At 39.4% G+C, this 23,694-nt stretch overlaps 1 protein-coding gene across 4 annotated transcripts in view; it reads left to right on the top strand.

The window, feature by feature from the left end:
• The window catches only part of ZNF385B (zinc finger protein 385B), a 240,519-nt gene that overhangs the window by 183,942 nt on the left and 32,883 nt on the right, over positions 1-23,694 (top strand). Inside the window, exon 2 of one of the 4 annotated variants that reach the window (XM_024204037.1) lies at positions 9,895-10,019. The exons of the other annotated variants lie outside the window; for them this stretch is intronic. Coding sequence (XP_024059805.1) covers positions 9,954-10,019 — 66 coding nt within the window. The 5' untranslated portion in view covers positions 9,895-9,953. The remainder of the gene's footprint in view (positions 1-9,894; positions 10,020-23,694) is intronic. 4 annotated transcript variants of the gene reach the window in all.

Here is a 23,694-nt window from a genome sequence, read left to right as displayed (position 1 = left end):
TTAATATGGATAAATGTAAAGTAATGCACATTGGGAAAAATAACCCCTACTATACATACAATGTGAGGGGGGCTAATTTAGCTATAACTAATCAGGAAAAAGATCTTGGAGTCATCGTGGATAGTTCTCTGAAGACGTCCACGCAGTGTGCAGCAGCAGTCAAAAAAGCAAACAGGATGTTAGGAATCATTAAAAAGGGAATAGAAAATAAGACAGAAAATATCTTATTGCCCTTATATAAATCCATGGTACGCCCACATCTTGAATACTGCGTACAGATGTGATCGTCTCATCTCAAAAAAGATATACTGGCATTAGAAAAGGTTCAGAGAAGGGCAACTAAAATGATTAGGGGGTTGGAATGGGTTTCATATGAGGAGAAATTAAAGAGGCTAGGGCTTTTCAGCTTGGAAAAGAGGAGACTAAGGGGGGATAGAGGTATACAAAATCATGAGTGATGTGGAGAAAGTGAATAAGGAAAAGTTATTTACTTGTTCCCACAATACAAGAACTAGGGGCCACCAAATGAAATTAATGGGCAGCAGGTTTAAAACAAATAAAAGGAAATTCTTCTTCACACAGCGCACAGTCAACTTGTGGCACTCCTTGCCTGAGGAGGTTGTGAAGGCTAGGACTATAAAAGGCTTTAAAAGAGAACTGGATAAATTCATGGAGGTTCAGTCCATTAATGGCTATTAGCCAGGATGGGTAAGGAATGGTGTCCCTAGCCTCTGTTTGTCAGAGGGTGGAGATGGACGACAGGAGAGAGATCACTTGATCATTTACTTGTTAGGTTCACTCCCTCTGGGGCACCTGGCATTGGCCACTGTCAGTAGACAGGATACTGGGCTGGATGGACCTTTGGTCTGACCCAGTATGGCCATTCTTATGTTATAAGTGAACAGCACAAAGAATTCAAGAGAAATGGAGGCAGACAGACTTCCTCCAAGTGTATGTGTCCTTTATATTTTACATCTGTTTCCTTTTTAGAAGAAATCTCTTCTTCCTCCTATGTTCCTGCATGCTTTACTGATAACCCCTCCTCAGATCCCTCCAATTATACCCTTCCAATAGTAAATATTTTCAGTTCAGATAAGTGGGGATTTTGACTTCCTGTTGTCCCTTTAGTCTGGTCAAGTTCTGTGAAGCTCTATCTGCTGCAATGCAATTCAGGTCAAAATGTGCTCTAAAAGAGCTCACTGAATGAATGCATATGAGCAGATTAAGATTTTCCCTGAGTAGTTAATGTCAAGAGAACTAATTTCCATGTGCAAGACTCTTAAGACATACCATATCCAATCACGAAGAATGGCTTTTAATGCTATTAAGCAATCATTAACACAAATGAAAACATCTCCGAGCAAACATAACATTTATAAGAAGCAAGTGTGTGCTGTCTCTAATGATACTGAAGTATTAAAATATTTGCTATTTTTATCTCCTTATAAGAAATACTTTTCAAAAGTTTTTGAAAGCTGCTCCCTAGAGCCCTATTTTTTTTTTTCCATTCTACCCCTTTCTGGTACTGCTTTGGCCATGCTCTTCCCTGAATTACTGCTTCTCAGCTTTCTTACGGAGACCACAAGACTGCCCCCACAATTACATCTAGGAAAGTCTCCTGAGATGGGGTCTATTCAGTTTGGCCTTCTTTTGTTTCCTGGCAGAGGTTTGTAGCACTGCCATCCTGTGTCAATAGCTGGCCTCAGAATGGATTCATCAGATTATACTCTCCTCCTTTTTAAATGTAGTTCCCTTATTTTCCCCTTGTTCCATTACAGATCAATAGATTTTACTTTATTACCTTACACATGAAATAATACATTTCTCATACATGGCTATTTGCTGGACTGGATGTCACTCCTGGGGTAGACCTACTGATGCCACCTCAATGGGGGCACCACAGCCTTTTTCTTCCTTTCACCTTTTGAATTCAGGCTCCCTCTGGTGGGCTGCTGTATCACTGCACTTTGAATAGTTTTTTCAGAGAGCAACAAGGAGTCTGGTGGCACCTTAAAGACTAACAGATTTATTTGGGCATGAGCTTTCGTGAGTAAAAACCTCACTTCTTCGGATGCATGTTTTTCAGAGAGCAGTTTTGTTCTCCACAGCATATAGCGGTACAGTAGTAGCAACATTTCCTTTAATCGGTCTGCGGGGAACTTCTTATTTATTGGATTGTCAGTCATCAGAACCACACTTTTCACTGTTTTCCCTCAGCAGTGCACCAGAGTGGTCTATCCCATATTTCCAGTCTGCCTGTACCAGCAGACCATTCCAAGAGTTGAAATCTGCAGGATAATAGCCTGTTTTTTTTTTCTCCTCTTAGGTTCCTCAGTATGCATGCCAGAGCAGCCTACTCTAAGCTGCCACTTTACAGGGCCTGCCATTCATTCTGCACACAGCAGTATAGCGGAAGCTAGCAGCAGAGAGTCCAGTAGGATTGGACCTAGTGCAATGCACAATCTATGTGACTGTAATCTGGCAGTAAGAGAAAGAGCCCATATGTGACAAAGCTACTGCAGCTGGGTCTATCTCTACACCGTTTTAAAGAAAGGGAAGGTTCTCAAACATCGGTACACCTGTCAGCTCTTTACTCCAACGCTTTCAATCTCCACTTTGTCAGAAGACTCTCCGCTGTCACTTCAAGGCAATCACAGAAGGGGTCAAAAGTGAATAGTTGTAAAAATGGCAGTTTTGCAACCCCTGTAAAGCCTTATGACTCATGATGTATAGAATACCTGTGAACATTAGAGTCAAATGGGGACCTGGAGTATTACCACCACCTTCATTCCCTTGCAGTCTCTCCCATTTTGGGGAGAGGACAAATAAGGAGTTTCAGTAGTGTTGACTAAGCTGAGATTCCCTAAAGCATTTATCCCTACATTAGCTGAATGACTTATTGCTAAAAATGTTCATAAAAGGAAAACTCTTTCCACATAGCTCAGTGCCAGCCGCAATTCCTAATTAGCCAAACCCACTAAAAAGTAAACCTTCCTTGCTATTATATCAGGGTCTTGTTTTTCTTGAAGCTCAAATGGTAATTATCCCAGTTTTCTAGTTTTAATTCTTCTCTTTACTGTTCTCAAGTAGTTTGCCTCCCAGTGTTTGTGGTTCATGCTCATGTTGCTGTTCTGCTCATACAAGCCACGACCCCCAAGCCCTTCAGTTCTTCGGCCTGTACAATTAGCTCTACTGTTGGACACTCATAGTACCTCCAAAGCAGTTGACAATGATTAGAAGCTCTGCTTCACAAAATTCTCAAGGAATACCTTGACATTCCACATCAAGAGGGACAATTAGACCATGGTGGTATATGTGAATGGCCGAGGAGGAACAGAATACAAATCTGAACCACAGATCACTAAACTCCTTTCATTCCATGAGAAGCACACCTGTCTGTTACAGTGGCACTTGCAGAACAAGACAAAACTTCAAAGCCAACATGCTCAATTGTCATTTGTTAGTAGAAAACAAGCAGAAGCTGAACAAGGACATCCTTCGCTCTGTGAAACAAGTGATTTCTCTCCCCCCCCCCACCCCCCCCGTATCTAGACTTATACTTTTCCAGTTGTTCTAAATTGTGGGTGAGTATTTTGGTCTCATCGATGGCATCTCTTGGCATGGAAGAGGGACACCTTTTCCTTCTAGTGGGCAGATGTATTCATGTATGCCCTTCCAATCTCCTTCTAATCACCAAATTTATTTGGAAAAATAAGACTAGATAAAGCATCAGTGACCCTGACTGTATTGGCCTCAGTCTAATCTTTGCAGATTTGATTTTACAGCACAGAACCTGAGAGTCTGAGCTTTCAACAACATGGATACTCCTGGGAACTGGCTAACTTTAATAGAAAGTCTCTGAAACATTCCATAATCACAGCATACAAGACTATTTGGAAGATTTGTTCACCAGGTATAGGGGTTTCAGTTTAAATCCACTCCAAACATATGGCATTGGGTCCTCCCATTTCTTGTGGGAGTGCTCCATAAGAGATTCCCAGTTACCTACAGATTCAGTCTTCTGCCCATGGATTTCTGGTGTCAGCCTTCTCTTGAGAGCTCGTATTTCTTCATAAATTGCATTGGCATAAGAAAGCTCCTTATCAATCCTCTAGTGGAGACCTCCCCATATTTTTTTTTCCTTATAGCAATTATGGAAAGTGGAAGAATAAGTGAAATATGAACATTGTCAATTAAAGAACCCTGTCTTTAGTTCTTCCATGAAAAGATGGTGCTTAGTCCTCATCTGGACTTTGTTCAAAGTGAAAAAGAACACAGTTCAAATTAATGTTTCACATTTTTGTCATCAGTCCAAATATTAGAAAAATACCTTAATACTTACCATGTGAAATGGTCTTTAAAGTTCATCTTCATTGGACTAGAGTAGAGAAAGTTCTTCCTTGAGGGGGGAATCCTAAAAAATGTATGAAGCACTTCAATTACGGCTCAGATTTAACATGGTAGCCATTAGATGCATCTAGTCAGACCCAGATTACATTCAGTAAAAGTTTGCATTCAGACTGTTGGGCTGAGAAGCACAGAGCTTTGTACAATGAGGTTTATAATGCAGCCATGTCGGATTTACAATTCCTTCTCCAAAATCTACACAACTGGCATTCTTTCCTTGGCTGGCAAAGGTTTTGGTCATTCCAGCTTCCCTCGACTTAAACTATGCAAGCAAATAAAATGAAAATGACAAAAAATGATTAAATTTTCTATTTCTGTTTCTCCTAAAAGAATTTCAGTAGTGTTCCAGTTGAAGTTTCTTCCCTGGATCTTAGTGCTATTTACCTTTCCATGAGTAATATTTAGACCAGTGGATGCTCATGTATAAGAAAAATAAAAATTACACATAAGGTGTAACTAATTTTCTCTCTCCTATGAAGGGCACCCACTGCTCTGGACCAGTAGATCAGAATATTGCTGATTAAAATTCAATTGATAGATGTCAAACCTTCCATTCAATTAATCATATATCCTACAGTGGTTTCAGTAATGTTTTCTACCAGTTTACACAATTTCAGCTTTAAATGTAGTCTCCTGACATCAACGTATGGTGTTGCAGCTGTCCAGCAAAGAGAGTCTGAAGTCAAAGGAGGAAGGATTTTAAAAAGTCTGAACCATCTCCATTGTGGTGGAATGAGCATATTTAGTACATGAATCATGTCCAAACTTGTGGATGCCCTTTATTATGAGAAATAAAAATTGCAGGTTAAAGACATTCATTTTCTCTTTCACTATATTTATCATGATTTAGAGAGATGCAGTTTCCTGACTGAAATATTCTACTGTGCCCAAGCTTCGGATTCTTTTATGTAGTTTAAAAAAGAAATGTTTAGGATAATGTCAAGAAAAGATGTATTTATGGACTTGAGACCCAGCTGGTTTTGTCTTGATTTTTTTTCTTTCTAACTTCTTGAAAAGAGACTGTTGGATCCTAACAAACATTTAGAGCAAACCTCTTCTTGTCAGTTACAGATTAGTCTGTCAGCATGTGTGGAAAAATATACATCTTCAAGATAGCCTGTCCTCTTATCCTGAATCTGACTTATAAGAAGTCAGGCAAATTGAGCCTTAACATGATGCACACACTTATGTTTGGCTTTTATTTGTTTTCTCTTTCAAAAACTCACTATCAAATGAAAATTTTAATAGAAAAAACTAAATATGTATTTTAATTAAAATCTAATACTTCAAGTATACCGGTTTTACCATGCCAATGGTGACAACTGGTGGTCTAAGTAATAGAATCCATACTGCACAAAGTGGCAATTTTTCTGTAGAAGTCCCTGCTTCGCTATAGTAAATCCACATTAATGCCACATGTCTTGTTCTGCTCAATCAAACCTGTTCACATTTGTTCCAAAAAAGTAATACTTGAATAGCAGATAGTAGATTTAGAGTTACATGCTACTGACAAGTCAGGTTATGGTGGAAAACTAATTAATATCACAGTTCTAACTTTGTGCCCCCCATCAGTTGTGCGTATAGACTCTGCAGGAACAATCAGGTAGTTAGACCTCTCTTGTGTATACAATATTAGGATTTCTGATACCAAACATATGGTAAGTGGAAGCATCAGGTGAAAAGATAACTTATAAAGTAGTCAAGTTGACAGAACCTAAATAATATTATGTTTGCTCAGAGAAGTGGACAGCCAATCAAAGGTACCCAGTCCTAACTAGTTAGTAATAGAATGTCAGATACCCTTAAACATAGAGCAAAGTCAAAAGACAGATATTGCACTTACAGATTGATTTTATTAAATGCTGAACTGAAAGCATAAAAGACCACTTCACTTCTTTCAACACAGAGATGGTTTAAAAATTGATCTTTATGGTTAATTTTGACCATCATATGCCAAAGCCCATGAATTTCTATTAGAAGATTTTAATAAGTCATCATTGTTGGCCATCTTTCAAATCTGAGAATAGGCAGATGTGTGAGTATATGCCTAAGGGCTCACAGGAAAAGCTCAAAGAGCTCCATGACACAGTGGAGAGAAAAATTACATTTCTGAATGAATCATATTTAGATTCACAGAAGCCCACACAAGTGTCTGTGGGAAATCCACAAGTGCGCCAGATACTGCATATAGTCAGAGTATATATAATAATAGTGAAAGAATTGTATATAACATTCCCTTTGGTATTACTAAATGCTAATTTCTTATAATTGCACTAATTTACATTTTAATGTAAGAACTTAAATGCTGGAGATCGACACATTCTTCAATAACATTTCTAAATCGGAAAGAGATTGAGTTGATATAAAAACAACGAGGAGTCTTTGTGGCACCTTAGAGACTAACAAATTTATTAGGGCATAAGCTTTCGTGGGCTATAACCCACTTCATCAGATGCATGGAGTGGAAAATACAGTAAGCAGGAATAAATATACAGCACATGAAAAGATGGGAGTTGCGTTACTGAGTTGGGGGGGGTCAGTGCTAACGAGGCCAATTCAGTTAGGGTGGATGTGGCCCATTCTCAACATTTGACAAGAAGGGGTGAATATCAACAGAGGGTGGTGTAGAAAATATGGAAGGCAGAGTCGAAATGTAAACAGCTGAACACCATAGCTGATGTATCTCAACAAGTAAAATATATTGGAGAAGACACTATGCATCACAATTCAATGTGATTGTGCCCAATTTTAAGTGCCAGTGTAGCCTCCTTTGTCTTTCTCTCCATACTCTCAGCAGTACACAATGTTGGAAGGCAAAAAGCTACAGTTTTATTTACACAACACAAAGATATGCAAATGTACAAGCACTGATAATAAACAATTCCCAAATGAACTTTTACAAATTAACACTAGTCAGCAGAGCCGTCCCTTGGGTAGGGTGAATTGAGGCAACCGCTCCAGGCACCGCACTTTGGGGGGCCCCACGGGCCGGTACAATTGGTGGGTGCAGTCGGTTCCAGAAGAGACGAATCAGTCACTTCCACCCCAGGCCAAGCACTCCCCCTAGGGACAGCCCTACTAGTCAGCTTGCCAGTGGGCAAAGCAATTCACTCTAGGAACAACACGTCTTTTCCATCTGAATAGTACCAAATTCATTCATAGTTTTGTCATTTCATATTTTATATGCAGTGATGTGTGCATATTACAAAGATATGCTCACACATTAGTAAAGTTGCACTGTTTAATTTTTTTTAAAGAAATCTCAAGATGCAAAAATTAATGTTTCCACAAAAATGTTAACTCAGTCACATTGCCCAATGGGTCTGATTCACCATGTGTTAGTCCAGGTTACACTGACAGCTCTCCACAGAGCTACACCAACATAAAACATGAGAGAATCAGATCCATTCTGTGTATTTTTGGTAGATATTTTAAAACATACAAAGTAATCTATTAAGTTACGCATTGAGAGACTGATTTTCAGAAGTGCTGCACACTCAGCTGCGCACTATAGTTGCTCAGCATCTGTAAAATAAAACCAGGCCTCTAGCAGATAAAATAGAAGGATAAAATGTTATGTATGTTCAGTATGACCAAGTTAATGTTGCTGAAAGAATCTTATCTTTCAAATTTCTTGACTTGAAGTTTAACTGTGCAGTGCTAATGTCAAAATAACATTAGTTTCCTTAGCTCTGATAACTGACAGCAGAGCTCAAATAACCTAACGAAGGTGCTTTAAGTGAGACCTGGTTCAAAGCACCTTCTGTCTACATACAAGTCACACTAACCCAGGGCTTAGACCCCAGGTCCCCTGGGGATAGAGGGTCTGAGTCTGCATCAAGCCTGCACCCAGAGTTCAAGCCCTATCACTTTGCAGTGTAGACACAGGCCCACAGGACTAGTGCTCTGGGAATCCACCAAAAATATTCCACAATCCCATGGCTCGACTTTTTGTACTCTGGACAGTCAAGTTTTCCCACACTGCACCATTAACAAAGGGCTAGAGTGGCCATATTTGGGGAGGGTGCTAGGAAGTCTGGGGCACAGGTGGTTGGACTCAAGCCCATATAATGCAGTGTAGATGCTGGAGCCCCAGATTGGGACCTAGGATTCCACAATTCCTAATCTGGGATTGCAAATGAGTGTGGATGCTCCTAAATTAACAAACCCAGGGTCTGCTAACTCAAGTTCTACTAACCCACAGCTTACATTGCAGTGTAGATAAACCCTCCCCCCGCATGAGGTCCCGGAGCCCAGGATCCAGCCTGTGCCCGAACATCTACCCCACCATTTTACAGCCCCACAGCCTGGGCCCTGCAAGCCCGAGTCAGCTGACACAGGCCAGCCATGGGTGTTTAATTGTGATATAAACATACCCTTAGAGTCCTGGGTGGGATTGTACTCAGGGTGGCTAGCCTGTTCTGCCCACCCACACCACCACAGCGACACTTCTATTTTTAGCATGCTAGTTTGATCAAAGTAACTGTGTGGATATACAAACAAGGTAGAAATTACACTTCCAGCTCAAAGTGTAGATTTATTCTTAGTTTGAGCTACCTTCACATGGTGGACACAGAAAGTAAATTAGCTGACTAGGGGATAGGAAGGCACAGGTTAGAACAGCCAGAAAAAGACCATTTTCTGCTTCTTAAGCTGTTTTGGACCTCATTCCTGCACACACTCACAGATGTGATTATTTTCACTACTTTCCTGTCACTGGTAGCAAAGTTTAGCATGGGCATAAGTGTTTGCAGGACTGGGGGCTCATCTAGCTGTGCATATATGCACAGTATGATCCCTGACTCACTAACTTATAAATCCCAGAACTTTCTGTGGAATGCTCAAGAGAAAATATGCTGAGGTGGAGTGCAATCAAATGACCTTTTTAACTTCTTGTAGTTAATCACTGGTGTTCTCAGGCTTTTAGTCACCATGTATCCTGTAGCTAAATGGAAATCTTAGCACATGATTCTGTATGTGTGGTTAGCCCTTATCTGGATGTATCTGCAGGCAAGAAATCTGCTCTGAATGCTGTTAGTGCTCTTTGCAGGCCCCTCAAATTCATCCTGCTTTATACTTTTGCCACATTTTGATTTGACCTCTTGTTGAAGTGCATTGGAATGAGCTATAAACCAGCTCAGTTAGAGTACCAATGCCAAAACGTCTAGTGCCTTGGCACCTGCTTTAGTCTGACAGTGTGGGGCTTTATACTGATGGTGGTGGTTGTGATCATTCATCAAATAGGGAAAGAGTGATGGTCTAACAGTATAATTGCATCAGTTAATGTTTAGCTGAATGTCAACTTTATTTCAATCCCTATCACTGTGTCAATGAATCTCAGCCGTTCCATAGACATACAGGGTAGTATATAATATGTCCAGATATCTGGAAAATGAACAAATTCAGCCTATTTTCCCCTGTGACAGTAGCTAGCATGGAAGAGGCTAAAGTCCAATGGGCAACTAATTATCTTTGCTTTTTTTAAAGGGTGGATTTTGGTGCTATTAAAGAGGAAGAATTGACAGGATTTAGTGAGAAGACTGCATATGGGGGTAAAAGGAGAGAGAAGAATGGAAGATGACACCAAGATTATGAGCCTGGGAGACAGGAAGGTCAGTAGAGTTGTCAATTGTGACAGAAAAGGGAGGTGGTGGAGAGGGACTAGAGGGAAGATAAGAAATTCAGTTTAGGAGAGTCTGCATCTGAGATGGTGGTGAGGCAACCTAGAGAGATGTTAGAGAGACAGTTGATGCTACACTGGACATAGATGGAGGTTTCAGAGATGGGGAGCGAGATCTGAGAATCATGTGGATGGAGGTGGCAGCTGATGAGATGGTTGAGCACATGGAGTAGGTAAGATTTCCAAGGGAAAATACAGAGAGAGAAAGTAGGGGCTGAGGTATGGGGACAGATATGGGAAGAGAAAGATGAGGAGCCACTGAAGGAGATGTTGGATGATTGAGCTGCAAGGTAGGAAAAGAACCAACAGTCATGGGAAATAAGAGAGGAGAGGAATCGGAGAATGAAAGATGATGAATAGTGGAAACTTGTAGAGACATCAAGAACAATAAGAATAGAGAAGCATCCCTTTATAGCTAGGAAGTGATTATTACTGACAGTGGTCAGTTTTGGTGGATGGCCATCCACACACTGCTAGATTTATCAGAAGCATTTAACACAGGTGATCACAAGGCATTACTAAATCAACCTAACAGAGGTGGATTGACTTGCATTGTGCTGACTCCAATCCTTTCTCTTGGATTGATCTCAGGTATGTAATGGATAGCTACTCCTCTGCCTTAAATGCCTTACCTGTGGGGTCACATAATGCTTAATCCTATTCCCCACTTTTAGGCTATATTTTGGATAGGATAGAACTCCACAAGTAAATGGTCTGTGGCAGTTAATAGGAACTGGGCATTCAAATCTCCTTGGTGGCTTTGAAAATCCAACCCTAAATCTCTTGAGGAGATTGTAGGATGCCGTGGATTTAATACCAGAAATATGTAGCTTATGTCCACTTCTGCATTTCCTTCACTGAGCACCAAGTCTCCCAACTCTTCAGGTATCTGAACAATATTAGTATGGGTGAAAGGACACTGGCTGAAAGTTATTTTAGCCAAGATAAAGTTTATGCGATCTGTAAAATGAAATGTTTTGAGAACATTTCTCTGTGCTTTGAGGGCATCAACCCTATGATCATCAAGGTGATATATGCGGTCTGTGATTCATTCTCAGCCCCTCACTGAGGCTGAGCACCAAAGTCTCATGGGTCAAAAATACCTTCCTGTCTGATCTTGACCTCGATATCCTGATGCATGATTTTATCATTTCCAGGCTCAGCTTCTGCAACATGCAGTGGCTGGGACTGAAGGTGAATAACTCAAAGAAACTCCAGGTGGAACAAAATGCAGCAGCCCTTTTTATAATGACCCTGGGGCATCATAACCCATTACTTGTGTTCCCCACACTACAGTATCCTTGTTGTGAAATTCTGGATCCAATATAAAGCCCTGCTCTTAGTTATTAAAACCCTAAATGGATTGAGTGCCAAATATCTTTGAGAGCACCGTTTTCTCTGTGACCAAAGCCAATCTGGAGAGCTGTATTCCTCAGGAACTCTTGTTGGCAGTGCCTAGTGTGGAACATGTACATGAAGGGGATCAAGCCATCTCTGCAGCTATGGGATTTGCTTCTACAGAATATTAGAATAACCACAGACCTCTTCATCATCAAATCAAAATGTAAACGTATCTCTTAATCGAGCTTATTCTTCCCACATTAACTTCTGCAAGATAGCAAACAATACATTACTAAGTTAAGCCTTCCAAATGGACATTATCTCAGCAATGAAAGGCCAGTGGGAAAATGGTGTGGAGACTCCACACTGGGGCACATGGCACAATGGCCTCCTCAGAAAAATGAAATCGTAAATTTAAAGTAAAATGCATTTACTGTTCTCTGAGTTTAATGCACAATTCTCAGCTTCTCACAGAAAAACAGTTTTTACAAATAAGGAATGCACGTGGAACAGCTGCTATAGTGCCCCAGACTGTTTTGTGCCTGCTCCAGTAGAGGTGGCCAAAGCAAGAAGTGGGATTGCATTGGGAGACCTAGAAGCCAGAAACGAGAACCCACCTAAAATTGAGATAGAGCCAGCATGTGAGTGTTTTGAAAGTGCTTTTTTTCCTCTCTCAAAATTCTAATAGTGCTCTCATATTATGGCATGCCCAGATGGATAGATAAGCTTTCATAAAAAATGCTTTGATATTTAGTATATATTGTCTGGTTTGTTGTTATTAATCAGTTGCATTACAGTAGCTCTCAGTCAAGCCAGCAGCTTGCTCAAATTGGCTGGATCCTCTGTGTCATCCAGCAGAGGGCCAAGTAGCAATGGGGAAAGGGAGAAAAAAATCACAACTTCCTATCCCACCCGGGCTCGCTTTCTGTCTGCTCTTGGCTGATTCTTCTTCTTTATTCTGGCCACCAGACCAGTCTACGACTTCTCCCACCAGCTGCCATGTGGCACTAGTCCCCATACCAGCTGTAGAGCCTTAGCCTTGTCCCTGAGACAGCTACGCTATTAGAAGTGTCTGAAAATTCAACATGCAGCCACAACAGAAGAGAAAGTCACAGCTGCAAAGGCATCTGTTTGGCTTCTGCAAAGCATCATGCTTCTTTTTCTTCTTACATAAGGGTCTTCGGTTTATGGTCAAATAATTTTTCTGCTCTCTTGTCCTCTTCACTTTGTGTTGATTCTTCACTGGAAGTGTTGGAGCCGGGGCACTGTGAAAGCACTGAGTGCAAGATCTATTCCCTTACATTGCCTCGGTCAATTCTCTTTCCTCCCCGTGCCCCACTAGCCCCTCCCCTCCAACAAACAGGCTCACGAGTCCATTCTTTATGTACATGTGTCCAATCATCTTCCTTTTAAAATCTGAACATTACCAGTTATTGATCACCTATAAAGCAAAGATGTGTGTGTTTGCTTCCTCCCCACACACATACACCATCTCTTGGGGGAAAGGTCTTTGGCTGCTCAACAAGCGCTAGCTCCAGTTTAAGTCTTTAGAGAGAGTAATAATTTCACAATTAAAAGCTAACTCGATTTCTGTGAAATATGGCAGTATAATGAGTATCAAGGTAGCTCAGTAGCACATTGTGGTGTCAACTAAGAGGGACTCGATTCAGGAAAGAAAACAAATTTTACAAGCAACTCCGAGAAGGCAGATTTTATTGCAGGGCGACAAATCCAGGCCCTCAGAGATGCTGAAGGCCACATCAGAATTGAATTCAGTAATAGCGGATTAATTAAAAAGATACCATGATGATGATTGTTTTGTTTTTTAAGTATAAGTAGCCAAAAGGCAAGTTTTTGAAGTTTAAATAAAGGTTACTGGATAAATGGTAACTTGGTAAGTTTGAATGACTAGCTGGTGCTGTCAAAAAAAATAACACAAGAGAATCAATAACATCAAATAGAAATCTACAAAACTATAGCCTGCTTTTGTCAAACATTTTACATTTTCCATATAAATAAGACTATTTATATTGATTCTTTGGGTTTCGAGGCAGTGAAGCAGATAGGAGGTAATTAAAAGCATAAATCTCAGGAGCTTTGTGAAGGTAATTCTCAGCTTTGTAGACAGAGCTGACAAAATGATGAACATTTTTAGCTTCAACATGACAGAAATATTGCGTGATTACAGGGTGCAGGGACATAATGTGCTGAAAGTTCTGTTCAATAGCAGCTATTGAATAAAGCTTCTAACTAAGTTCAGTCGGATTTTTAAAGCATAGCACTTACTTATTAAGGGTCTGATTTGCACTGTTTCTCTCTGTTCTTTCCTTGTCCTTTTCAATAGTACCCTATTTTAAGTTACTATTTGGGGGAACCAGGCTTTAAATAGAATTACTTTATTTTCCAACAATTAACATTGTGAAATCAGAATTTAAAAAATATTTAATGTATAGCTGCATTGTAACTAAAGTTACACTTTAACTTTGAATTTTTCCTCAACTCAGCCTTTAATTAATTTCAGGAAAATTACTCAATCTGGAAGATTCTTTTTAAATTCTATTTTACTGTTTGACAAACAAATTTAGTAGAGATTATATAGAAAATAGTTTTATTCTGAAATCTGCAATAATATATGAACACTCAAATGTACATGCTGTTATAAAGTGATAGTTTTTATATTTTACCAAATATTCTATGTAATCAAATATTTGGTGGGCAATTTACTATTTTATGGAAGCAAGTTTGATAGCTCATGATGTGGAGTGAATTAAAATGTGAATTCATGTGGGATGTTAATGCTTCACTACAACTCTCAGCCTGTAAAATTAAGCATGTGTGTAAGTGTGTGACTAGTCTCAATGACTTCAATGGGACTACTTGCATGTTTGAAGTTAAGCACATGAATAAGCAGTTGCAGGATCAGAACCTAGAAAAACTTAATCCAGTCTTCGTACATAAATGTGATTACATGGGCTTTAAAGGCATTGCACTCGCACCAGGGCAGTGTTTGGCCTGAAATATCTGCAAATTTTGCTGTCATGATGCAAAAAAAAAAAAAAAAAAAAAAGTATCTAACAATCTATGTTTCTGTAATACTGGGTTTCCTGCTTTATGTAAAAAAGCAAGATGTGTGTCCATGTGTGAAGGGGTTCTACTCACGGCAGGTTCGCCTCCTTGTAGCTGGGTCTGGGAATTAGCTTTTGCTCTATCCGGTACACCTTTCCATCGATTGCTCGCATTGTGTCTCTTCCCCCCCGCCCCCCATGACTTGGCACACTCCCATTTTGTGACTCAGCTCTCTGGCCAGGTTATTATATAGTCCTCCTCCTTTTGGGGTAATAACATCCTGTCACACACATGTCCAGACTCTCTCATACCGTCTTCCATTCCAAGTCTCCAGGTCCTGTGCCACTTTCTAGTGATGGGTAGAGGAACCCAGGCCTGCCCATTGTTCTGGGTTCCAGCCCAGGGACCCTATGATTACCAACCTACGTCTGCTCCGATCTAAAATCCTGGTGTTGTTTCCCTGGGCTCCTTCCTACCTCACATCTTTATTTCCTTGCCTATCTCTGGGTTTACTGCTGGAGAGTCCTCTGCTTTCCATGGCTACTTCATCCCTCTCAGCCTCTTGCCAGACTCTCTAGTACAGGGCAGGACCCCAATGCTTTCTCTTCCCCTGGATTTCCTCCTTGTCCTTGGCCAAATCCCTTTCACTCCAGGAAATGGCAGCAGACCTCCTCCGCACAGCCCCTTCCTGCTTTCATTTCCTGGCTTTACACTCCAATCCCAGTTCCTCCCCCAGCTGGGCTTTGTCTGCAATTAGGCCTTATCAATCCCTGACTTCCTTCCAGGTGCAGCATATAAGGTAAATTGGCCCCTTTGGGCCCACATTAATTTGCTTAGTGCTTATGTGGGTTGGATACCCCATGACACTGTGTGAGAACATTTGCAATCCCTACGTGCGTCTATGTGTGTATCCAGTATAAATGACTTCAACAATTATAAGTCAGAACAATTAAAAGCTCACAAAGAAGGTGCCAATTTCTTTGGTGGGCCACAATCCATCTCTCTTGTGGTTAAAGCACAAACCCTGGAGTCAAAAGATCTGAATTCTCTTCCCAGTTACTCCAGGTTGAGTTTGGGAGGTGCTGAGAACCCACTGCTCCCATTGATTTAAACTGACATTGTGAGTGCTCAGCACTTCTGAAAATCATGCCCTTAATTTGCTTAGTTTCACACTTAAAATGAGAATTATAACTACATAATTGTTAGGGGTTTTCTGAGGCTTTATTTATTAATTCTCAGACAAAAACTACATCAAGGTGGAATAAGGCGTGAGAGTATGTCTCAATAATTAGGGGTAAAAAAATTACAGGGATACTGTAATTACTCCAAAACCAAGTACTGTGAACCCAGGAAATTTCAGCATTAAGGTTATACTTACAGGAAATCCAAACAAGTTAAAGTATTGAAATATTCACTGAAGGTATCAGAGCAACCTTAACTGTACTCTGCAGTGATACCATGCAATTACCATAAAATTATGATTAAGGCATTTCAGCGTTTACATTAGATGTTGACACGGCTTTTTAAGACATACAAGGTTTTGTTCACCCTCATGGTGACACTATAGGGTAGAGTTAAGGTTGTTTGGGTTTTTAATTGTGCCTTCAAGTTTCTAATCAGGAACTGACCCAGAACATCCAAAGTCAGCTTAGAGTGTTGAATTGCTAGGGGACTTCCACTTAAATTGAACCTGATGAAGCAGAGAAATACATGCTCCTGCAGAAACAAGAACCTTCCGTTTAGGGAAATTTTGCTGCAGGTTGTCATTGAAAAGAACGGGAAGGCTAGCATGTCATTTATTTAGACTACATGTGACTGGCTGGCCCTACTGAGATAAATTCATTTAATTACTCTTTCATATATCAACGAGAGAGTCTCAAACTCATTTACCTGTAAACTGTGAAATGAATAGCTGACTATTTAAAATTTATTGTCAGACTTCAGTCATGACATAGTTTCCCATAAATTATCCTTTGTTCTACAGTCTTACTTGGATTTAAAATGTTTCTTTAAGGTCATGCCATTACAAAGGAATATCTGTGATGTATCCTTATTATTTTAACAAATAAATTAAAATGAAAAAGTTATAGGTAAAGCAAAATATTTTACAATTAATAGGGTTACAATATAATATAAGATAGCATTCATGCTGTCATGGAAAGAATGTGTACATGTATTCCTTGTATAAAACAGGAAGATTTGTAGTACAGATGATGTATTGGATGCAAACCAGTAGATTACATTCCACAATTTTAACATCCTGGTGTTTACATTTCAAACTGGATGTCTTCATAACTGGGAAATGAATATGTTAATTCTCAATTAACAATCAACTTCAGGTTTTAAATAAAAACTTAACATCTGGGAGTTTGTGTTTCTCCATGGGAAATGTTTTCAAAAGAAATAGCCTATCATAAACTGTTCATTAAAATCCAGTATACTTATAGATTAGAAGGCTGATTGATTTTTGTTGTTGTTGTATTATAAAGCTTTCATTGCTTGTTTTGTCTTTTACTTACTATTCAGAGATGTTGAATGGCACTAAAAGGCCAGATTCATCAAAAGGATAATGAGCAGATACTTTATGGGGTACAGATTTGAAGAACAGTGTGGTATGTCTGGCATGCTTATTGGCATTTCAGTACCCAGAACATTCTTGGCTATTTCATAGCAATGTTGGTGTCTGAAGAGACAAACAAATTTTTCACAAAGTCCAAATCCTATAAAGACTTACACGCGCGCTTAACTTTATGCACTGAATCCCATGGAATTCAGTGTGGCTTGCAGTGTGTAAAGTTAAGCACATATGTAAGTCTCTGAAGGATCTGGCCCAAGTCTGTAAGTGTTTCCAGTTCTTTTTGGCAATCTATGAAAGGTTTTCCCCACTGTTAGCCTCCAAATCTATTTTATTTTAAAGTTGTTCATGTTCATTAAACTTTTAAATCACTAATTATTGTTTTTCTATCATTTATAGAGAAACATTGAACTTCTAAATTAAACAAATGTGAATTAGATGTTGGCAATAGAACAAGTCAGGAACTGGATTTCCTATTTCACAGGGAATTTTGCTGTTTAGATTTTTTTTTTTCCCCATTCAGAAACAGATTGAAAACCAAACAAATCAAAATCCCACAAAACAAAATTTAAAAAAATCATTTCAGGTCAATCAAAACTTTTCATTTTGATAAAATGAAAATATTTTGTTCCAATTTCCACATTTTAAAACTTTAAAAATGTTTTTATATAAAACAATTAATTTCATTTGAAAAGTCATTTTGAAATGAGAAATCAAAATGTTTCATTCAAAATTTGTTAAAATGGGACATTTTGCTATTATCCAAACACTCTGTTTTGTTTTTTCACAAGATTTCATTGAAATTGGCACATATTGAAACCTTTTCATTTTGATGAAAATATTTGTCCAAAAAAGTTTCAGTGGAAAATGTTCTCATCAGCTCTGTTTATAGTACGTTTTTATATCAAGTGCATTTTTATAGAAATATAGAATATAGGGCTGGCCTTCTGAAGCCAGTTGGCCAAAATTTTCAAACTTGGGTGCATAAAGTTAGGCATCTAACTTATTTGGGCACCTAATTATTTACCATGATTTTCATAGGTGCTGAGCAACCACAGCTGCCTTTGATTTCAATGGAAAAGGTTGAGTATTAAGTCATTACTCTTTGAACTATTTATTTCCACTCTCTGGAATTGTAACAAATAAGAACAACACTAATTCAGATTCTTCAGAGTAAAAAAAAAGATGAGCGGCAAGTCGAGCATTTTCTTTAAGTCAGTTAGCCTGCTGAACAGGCAGCTTGAACTTCGAGATATGATATTCATATACTTGTAAGCCCCGTTCCTACATTTTAAAGTGGCTGGTTCTAGATTACTGGAAACAGTAATTTTCTCATTCAAATTGGTACCATTTCAGCCCCCCAGCACACTGCTTTTAAGTAGCATTATCCAATCAGACTGTATTTCCTCTTTCTAGGAATACGAAAGGTCCTATCCATTAGCTAACTACTAAAATCTGAGTTAAGCTTTTGAAATAATATTTTCTCTTATCCTACTATACTAGGTACGACATTCTGCTTTTTAAATAAACATTAAAAAGTGCTTATAGTGACCAATGTAAACTTGCCACTTTTAACCACATTTTACAATTGCATTTAAAACTATATTTTTATCTTCCTAAACTCAGATAATTTCTCCTCCTAAGATGTTCACTGTTGCATTCATGGGACCGAAATCTGCCCTCAATCATACGCATAGCTCTCATTGACTTTAACGAGAGCTGCCTGCATACACTCGAGCAGAATCTGGAACATAGGAATTAAGTATATAAAATACTCTACTTATAGATGAGGGAGTAGAACCTTCTCTATACTTTGCCTTTTTGAGAAGGGATTTTAAAGTATGAGGTATATTTATAGCTTGATGTATAGCATTGGATAATGACTTTTGGCACATTGTTTTCTGGGTTTCATTCGGAGAGTGAAGTAACAGATCTATTAAGCATCTTTTCAACATTGCTGTATATTTTGAGTTTATCATTTACTTACCCAAGCTCTCCCTACCAGTATATAGCCCAGTCCTGCAGTCCTTACACACACAATTTCCACTGGAGTCAATGGAAATTTTGCATGAGTAAGAAAAGCAATATCAGGTCTCAAATTTAAAGTACAGGACAAGATGTTTTATTAACAATAACTGTGACAAATATTGATCTCACTTTATAGTACACAATGCAGTGTCTAGTGTATTTGTAGTTTTCAGGTGAAACTTTCATGCTAAAATATGAATATAAATTGCTCATTAAATACATAGAGTCCTGGAGCCCAAGTCATTGTTACAAAAAGCTCTTCAATGCAATCAAAGCACCGTGTTCCATTTTATTCTGGAAGGTTGTGGGACGTGTTACAGACAGCTCATGAAGGAGTCCGCACTCCTTGTGTGCCGTGGAACTTCCTCTGTGCCCCAGTATGTGGCAAGAAGGGCAGAAGAGAAAAGTGATGGGGTGATTGCTCTGAGATTAAGTGGATCTACTATCCCAAGGATTCTCAACCTTTTTTCTTTCTGAGCCCGCCCTCTTCCCTCGTCCCCCCCCCCCCAAAGCTATAAAAACTCCACAGCCCACCTGTGCCACAACAACTGTTTTTCTGCATATAAAAGCCAGGGCCAGCATTAGGGGCTAGCATGCAGAGCAATTGCCTGGGGCCACACACCATAGGGGGCCCTGCGAAGCTAAGTTGCTCAGGCTTCTGCTTCAGCCCTGGGTGGCGGGGCTTGGAGCCCCAGGAGGTGGAACTTCAGCTTTCTGCCCTGGGCCCAAGCAAGTCTAATGTCGGCCCTGCTTGGCGGACCCCCTGAAACCTGCTCGCAGCCCCCCAGGGAGTCCCAGACCCTTGATTGAAAACCACTGCACTTTCCATATGCTCCTTCCCCCAGAGGTGGGGATGCAGCAGTCATGAGGAACATGAAGTAGCAACTACCAAGTAGCAAGGAAAGGAGGAGCCAGTCCTCCATTCCAACTCCCATAGACCTCCCCAACTTACAAGTTTCCGCACGTTAATGGCCTTCCAAAGATTCACTTTGGCCCAGGATTTGTCCATATGACTTTTATGAAAAATTTGCTGGTAGCACTGCCTATGATTAAGGTTGCCTTATAATGTCCCATTATAAGACCCTGTTTTCAGTTGCTTAAACTTTGCCTAACTTTAACCATTTCAAGCGGAAATATCCATGCCAGTCTGCATGCATGCATGTATAATTGTTTTTAAATTTCAGCTGTTTCTGAGAACAACGATAGAGGAAAATATATTGTTTTACCCAAGTTAAAAATGCTGGTGATCTTTTCTTTAAACCGGTCTTGCACCTTGATGCATGGTGTTGGGACTTGAAATTTGCTAGATATGTGAACTTTGTGTTAGGGGTGTGCCTTTTGCTGTCCCCATGAAAATCTCCCCAAATTTGGGCAAGTTATAAACATTTGAAAAATCATGGGTCAGGCAAGCTTCACTTTTACCAGGTAACAGATTTGAATTTCCATTCTCCCTGAGCATGCACAAGCCTCTCATAGCTCCTAGTGCTGATCAGACTGCACATGGCCATCACCAATGAGTGAATGAATGTGTGCCAGCCCAAGACTACAAGGGGCAAAGCTGGATTTTCCGTGTAATTTCCTCTCCCAGCTGCTCAGGCCAAGGGAGGCCAGGCACTAAAACTGGGAGCAGGGAGGCTGCCTCTCCTGTGCTTTGAAAGATATCCCTCCCCCTCCCCCCAAGCAGGTACCAAGACAGTTTGAAGGAAGAAGCTCTTTGATTTGAATGCATGAGGTAACAAGGAGTCTGATGGGACTGTGATGGGATGGCGGGAGTGACTGGGAAAAATACTGGGGGTGATAGAGCTGGGGTGGCTGGGAATGGGGAGCCGTGGGGGGTGATGGGAGGCCAGAACTGGTTGAGCAAGCAGATTTGGCCTGGGAATATGGGGTCAGGGAAGAAGGATGGAACAGGTTGGACGAGAAAACTGGGAGTTGAGGGAAATGGTGGGGACTGGGCTCAAGTTGGATGGGAGGATAACCCTGAGATCAGACAAGGAGTTCAGGGGTGGGGGTGAGAATGGGATTGGGAACCAGTGGGTGGAGAAATGGGAATGGGCAACACAGCTCTGTCTGCTGGATACATAGGCAGAGTAAGTGAGTTCATGTAAATACAGTCTGGTCCTGAAGCCTTCCCCCTACCCCGGTTCATCACTAGCTTTCAGGGGAGAGCTCATTCAGACCTTGCTTACAAATCATGATTTGATAATGATAAGGTTGGCCAGCATTGCCTAAACAAATGTGCCAACATTGTCAGAAAAAACAGCTGTGTAAAGAAGCTAGTCTTTGTTCATATTTTTCAAGCCTATTATACTGTTTCAGGTACAAGTATTTTATCATACACTTTATATGCTTTTAAAATGTGTATTAATGTTTCAGTTTCAATTCAAATGTCCAACCAATGACTAAACTGGCAACACTGCATGTAACTAGTTGACTGGGGGCGGGATGTTGGAGGAATTCGGGGGGGTGTAGGGAAATCCCTAGTAGTGTGTGTTTGTTTAACCTTGCTTTTTTGTGTGTAATATTGATATTTCTGGTATAGAATTTGCATGAATTAAATTAATTTAATTTGGCCCAAATTAACTATTGCCAAAAATGTCCCTTCAGTTTGCCCCTGAAATATTGTAGAGCTAATATATTAACTTTCTGTATTGTTTTATTTTCTATTGGGTTTTAATCTCTAAGTAGCAAATTATGTATCTAATAAAACATAGGCTAATTTCACATTTGGCTTTTTTAACCTTATATGCAAAAATTGTGTTAAAAAATTAATGCCTGTTTTTAATTCTGTAGGATAATCCTTGGGTAAAATGCTAACAGTTAACAATTTACTATCTGTATCATAGTAATTATAAACACTGTATGGATTTTTTTTTCATCTGGTACTGCTACTGGTATATGCCAATAACGTAAAAGGATATGTAGTTTTGAAAATATAAGGTCATCTAAAACTGTAACTAAAGTTTGCAATGTTTTATGTGTTATGCATCTCCAGTGACTTTACAATGAGTTTCAAACAAAAATGAAATATAAAACGAAGATATTATAACTGGTATCTTGTATTATAAATCCTTGCTAATAATTACTCCCAGTAGAAAATAGTGGTTCAAAATAAATATTAGTCAAAAATACCAGTTTTGATTACCTAGATTCCATAAATTAACCCCCAAATTAACACTCAGGCTGGGCTTTTCTAAGGAGTATAATAGAGTTAGGTTTCTTTAGGCTTCTTAGAAAAGCCCAGCCTCAAATTACAGTTGGCAAATAATTTGCAAAACTATTAAATTCTATATGTTTAAACAATCATATAATTGCTAGTGCTTTTTCTAAATATAATGATCTGTGGCAGCTTTTGCATGCTACAAGCAATTGTCTCCTTTTGCCAAGTTTTTGACTCTGTAGAGTAATTTCAGCATTGAAATATATGCTATGGAAATGAAAAACAAGATTGCTAGTTAGCTGAAAAGTTGTATTACAGCTAAAAGTATATACTTAAAACTACAAATGACCTTTACCTTTAAAAATTGTACTATGTTGCCTACTTTTGATTATCATTAATTTAAGTGTTTTTATTCCAGGATGGCACAATTGTGAAAATGCTGAAATATAAGAATGTTCGTTATGATTTTTCCCTTAAAATTCTGATACAGTCTAATTTAATCCTATGAAAGTTAATCTGTTTCACATAAGGCTAGTTCTTGTATTCTGTATACAGCCTGTTGGGAGTTTTTCTGGCATAAAGGTTGTGTGATTGAGTCTATATTTTGTATATTTTCTCTGTAAGATAAATAATGCCAAATATTAGTAATAGGTTTGCAAGGGACAAAATAATGTCTTATAATCTATTGCTGAACTAGTACAATCTTTATTGAAGACGTCAAGATTTAGAAGTGTTATTGGTCCTTGGCCTTACACTAGCTAACATTTTTTTATCGATGACCTGGAAGAACACTTAAAATCATTATTGATGAAGTTTACAGATGACACAAAGATTAGAGGAGTGGTAAATAGTGAAGAGGACAAGTCACTGATACAAATCAATCTGGATCACTTGGTAAACTGGGCACAAGCATTTCAACCAAATGCATTTCAGTACAGCCAAATGTAGAGCCAGGCATCCAGGAACAAAAAGTGCCGGCCATACTGACAGGATAGGGAACTCGACCTTGGGAAGCAGTGATTCTGAAGAAAAACTTGGGGGGATGGTGGATAATCAGCTATACATGGGGTCTGTGTGATGCTGTGGTCAAAAGGATTAATATGGCCCAGGATACATAAACAGGAAAATCTTGAGTAGGAATATGAATATATTTCTATTGGTCACTAGTGTGACCATTACTGGAATGCTGTGTCCATTTGTGGTGTCCACGCTTCAAGAAGGATGTTGAAAAATTGGAGAGAGTTCAGAGATAAGTCATGAAAATGAGAGAGAGATTCCAGCTCAGCTAATTTAGCTTAACAAAGTGAAGGTTAAGGGGTGTCTTGATCAGTCTTTAAGTACCTACATCGGGAATAGAAATTTGATAGTAGAGGACTCTTCAATCTGGCGGACAAAGGTATAATAAAATCCAATAGCCGGTAACTGAAACTAGACAAA

Source organism: Terrapene carolina, unplaced genomic scaffold (assembly GCF_002925995.2).
Source record: "Terrapene carolina triunguis isolate 2854851 unplaced genomic scaffold, T_m_triunguis-2.0 Scaffold62, whole genome shotgun sequence".
Taxonomy (NCBI): Eukaryota; Metazoa; Chordata; order Testudines; family Emydidae; genus Terrapene; species Terrapene triunguis.
This window is presented reverse-complemented; position numbering and strand designations above follow the sequence as displayed.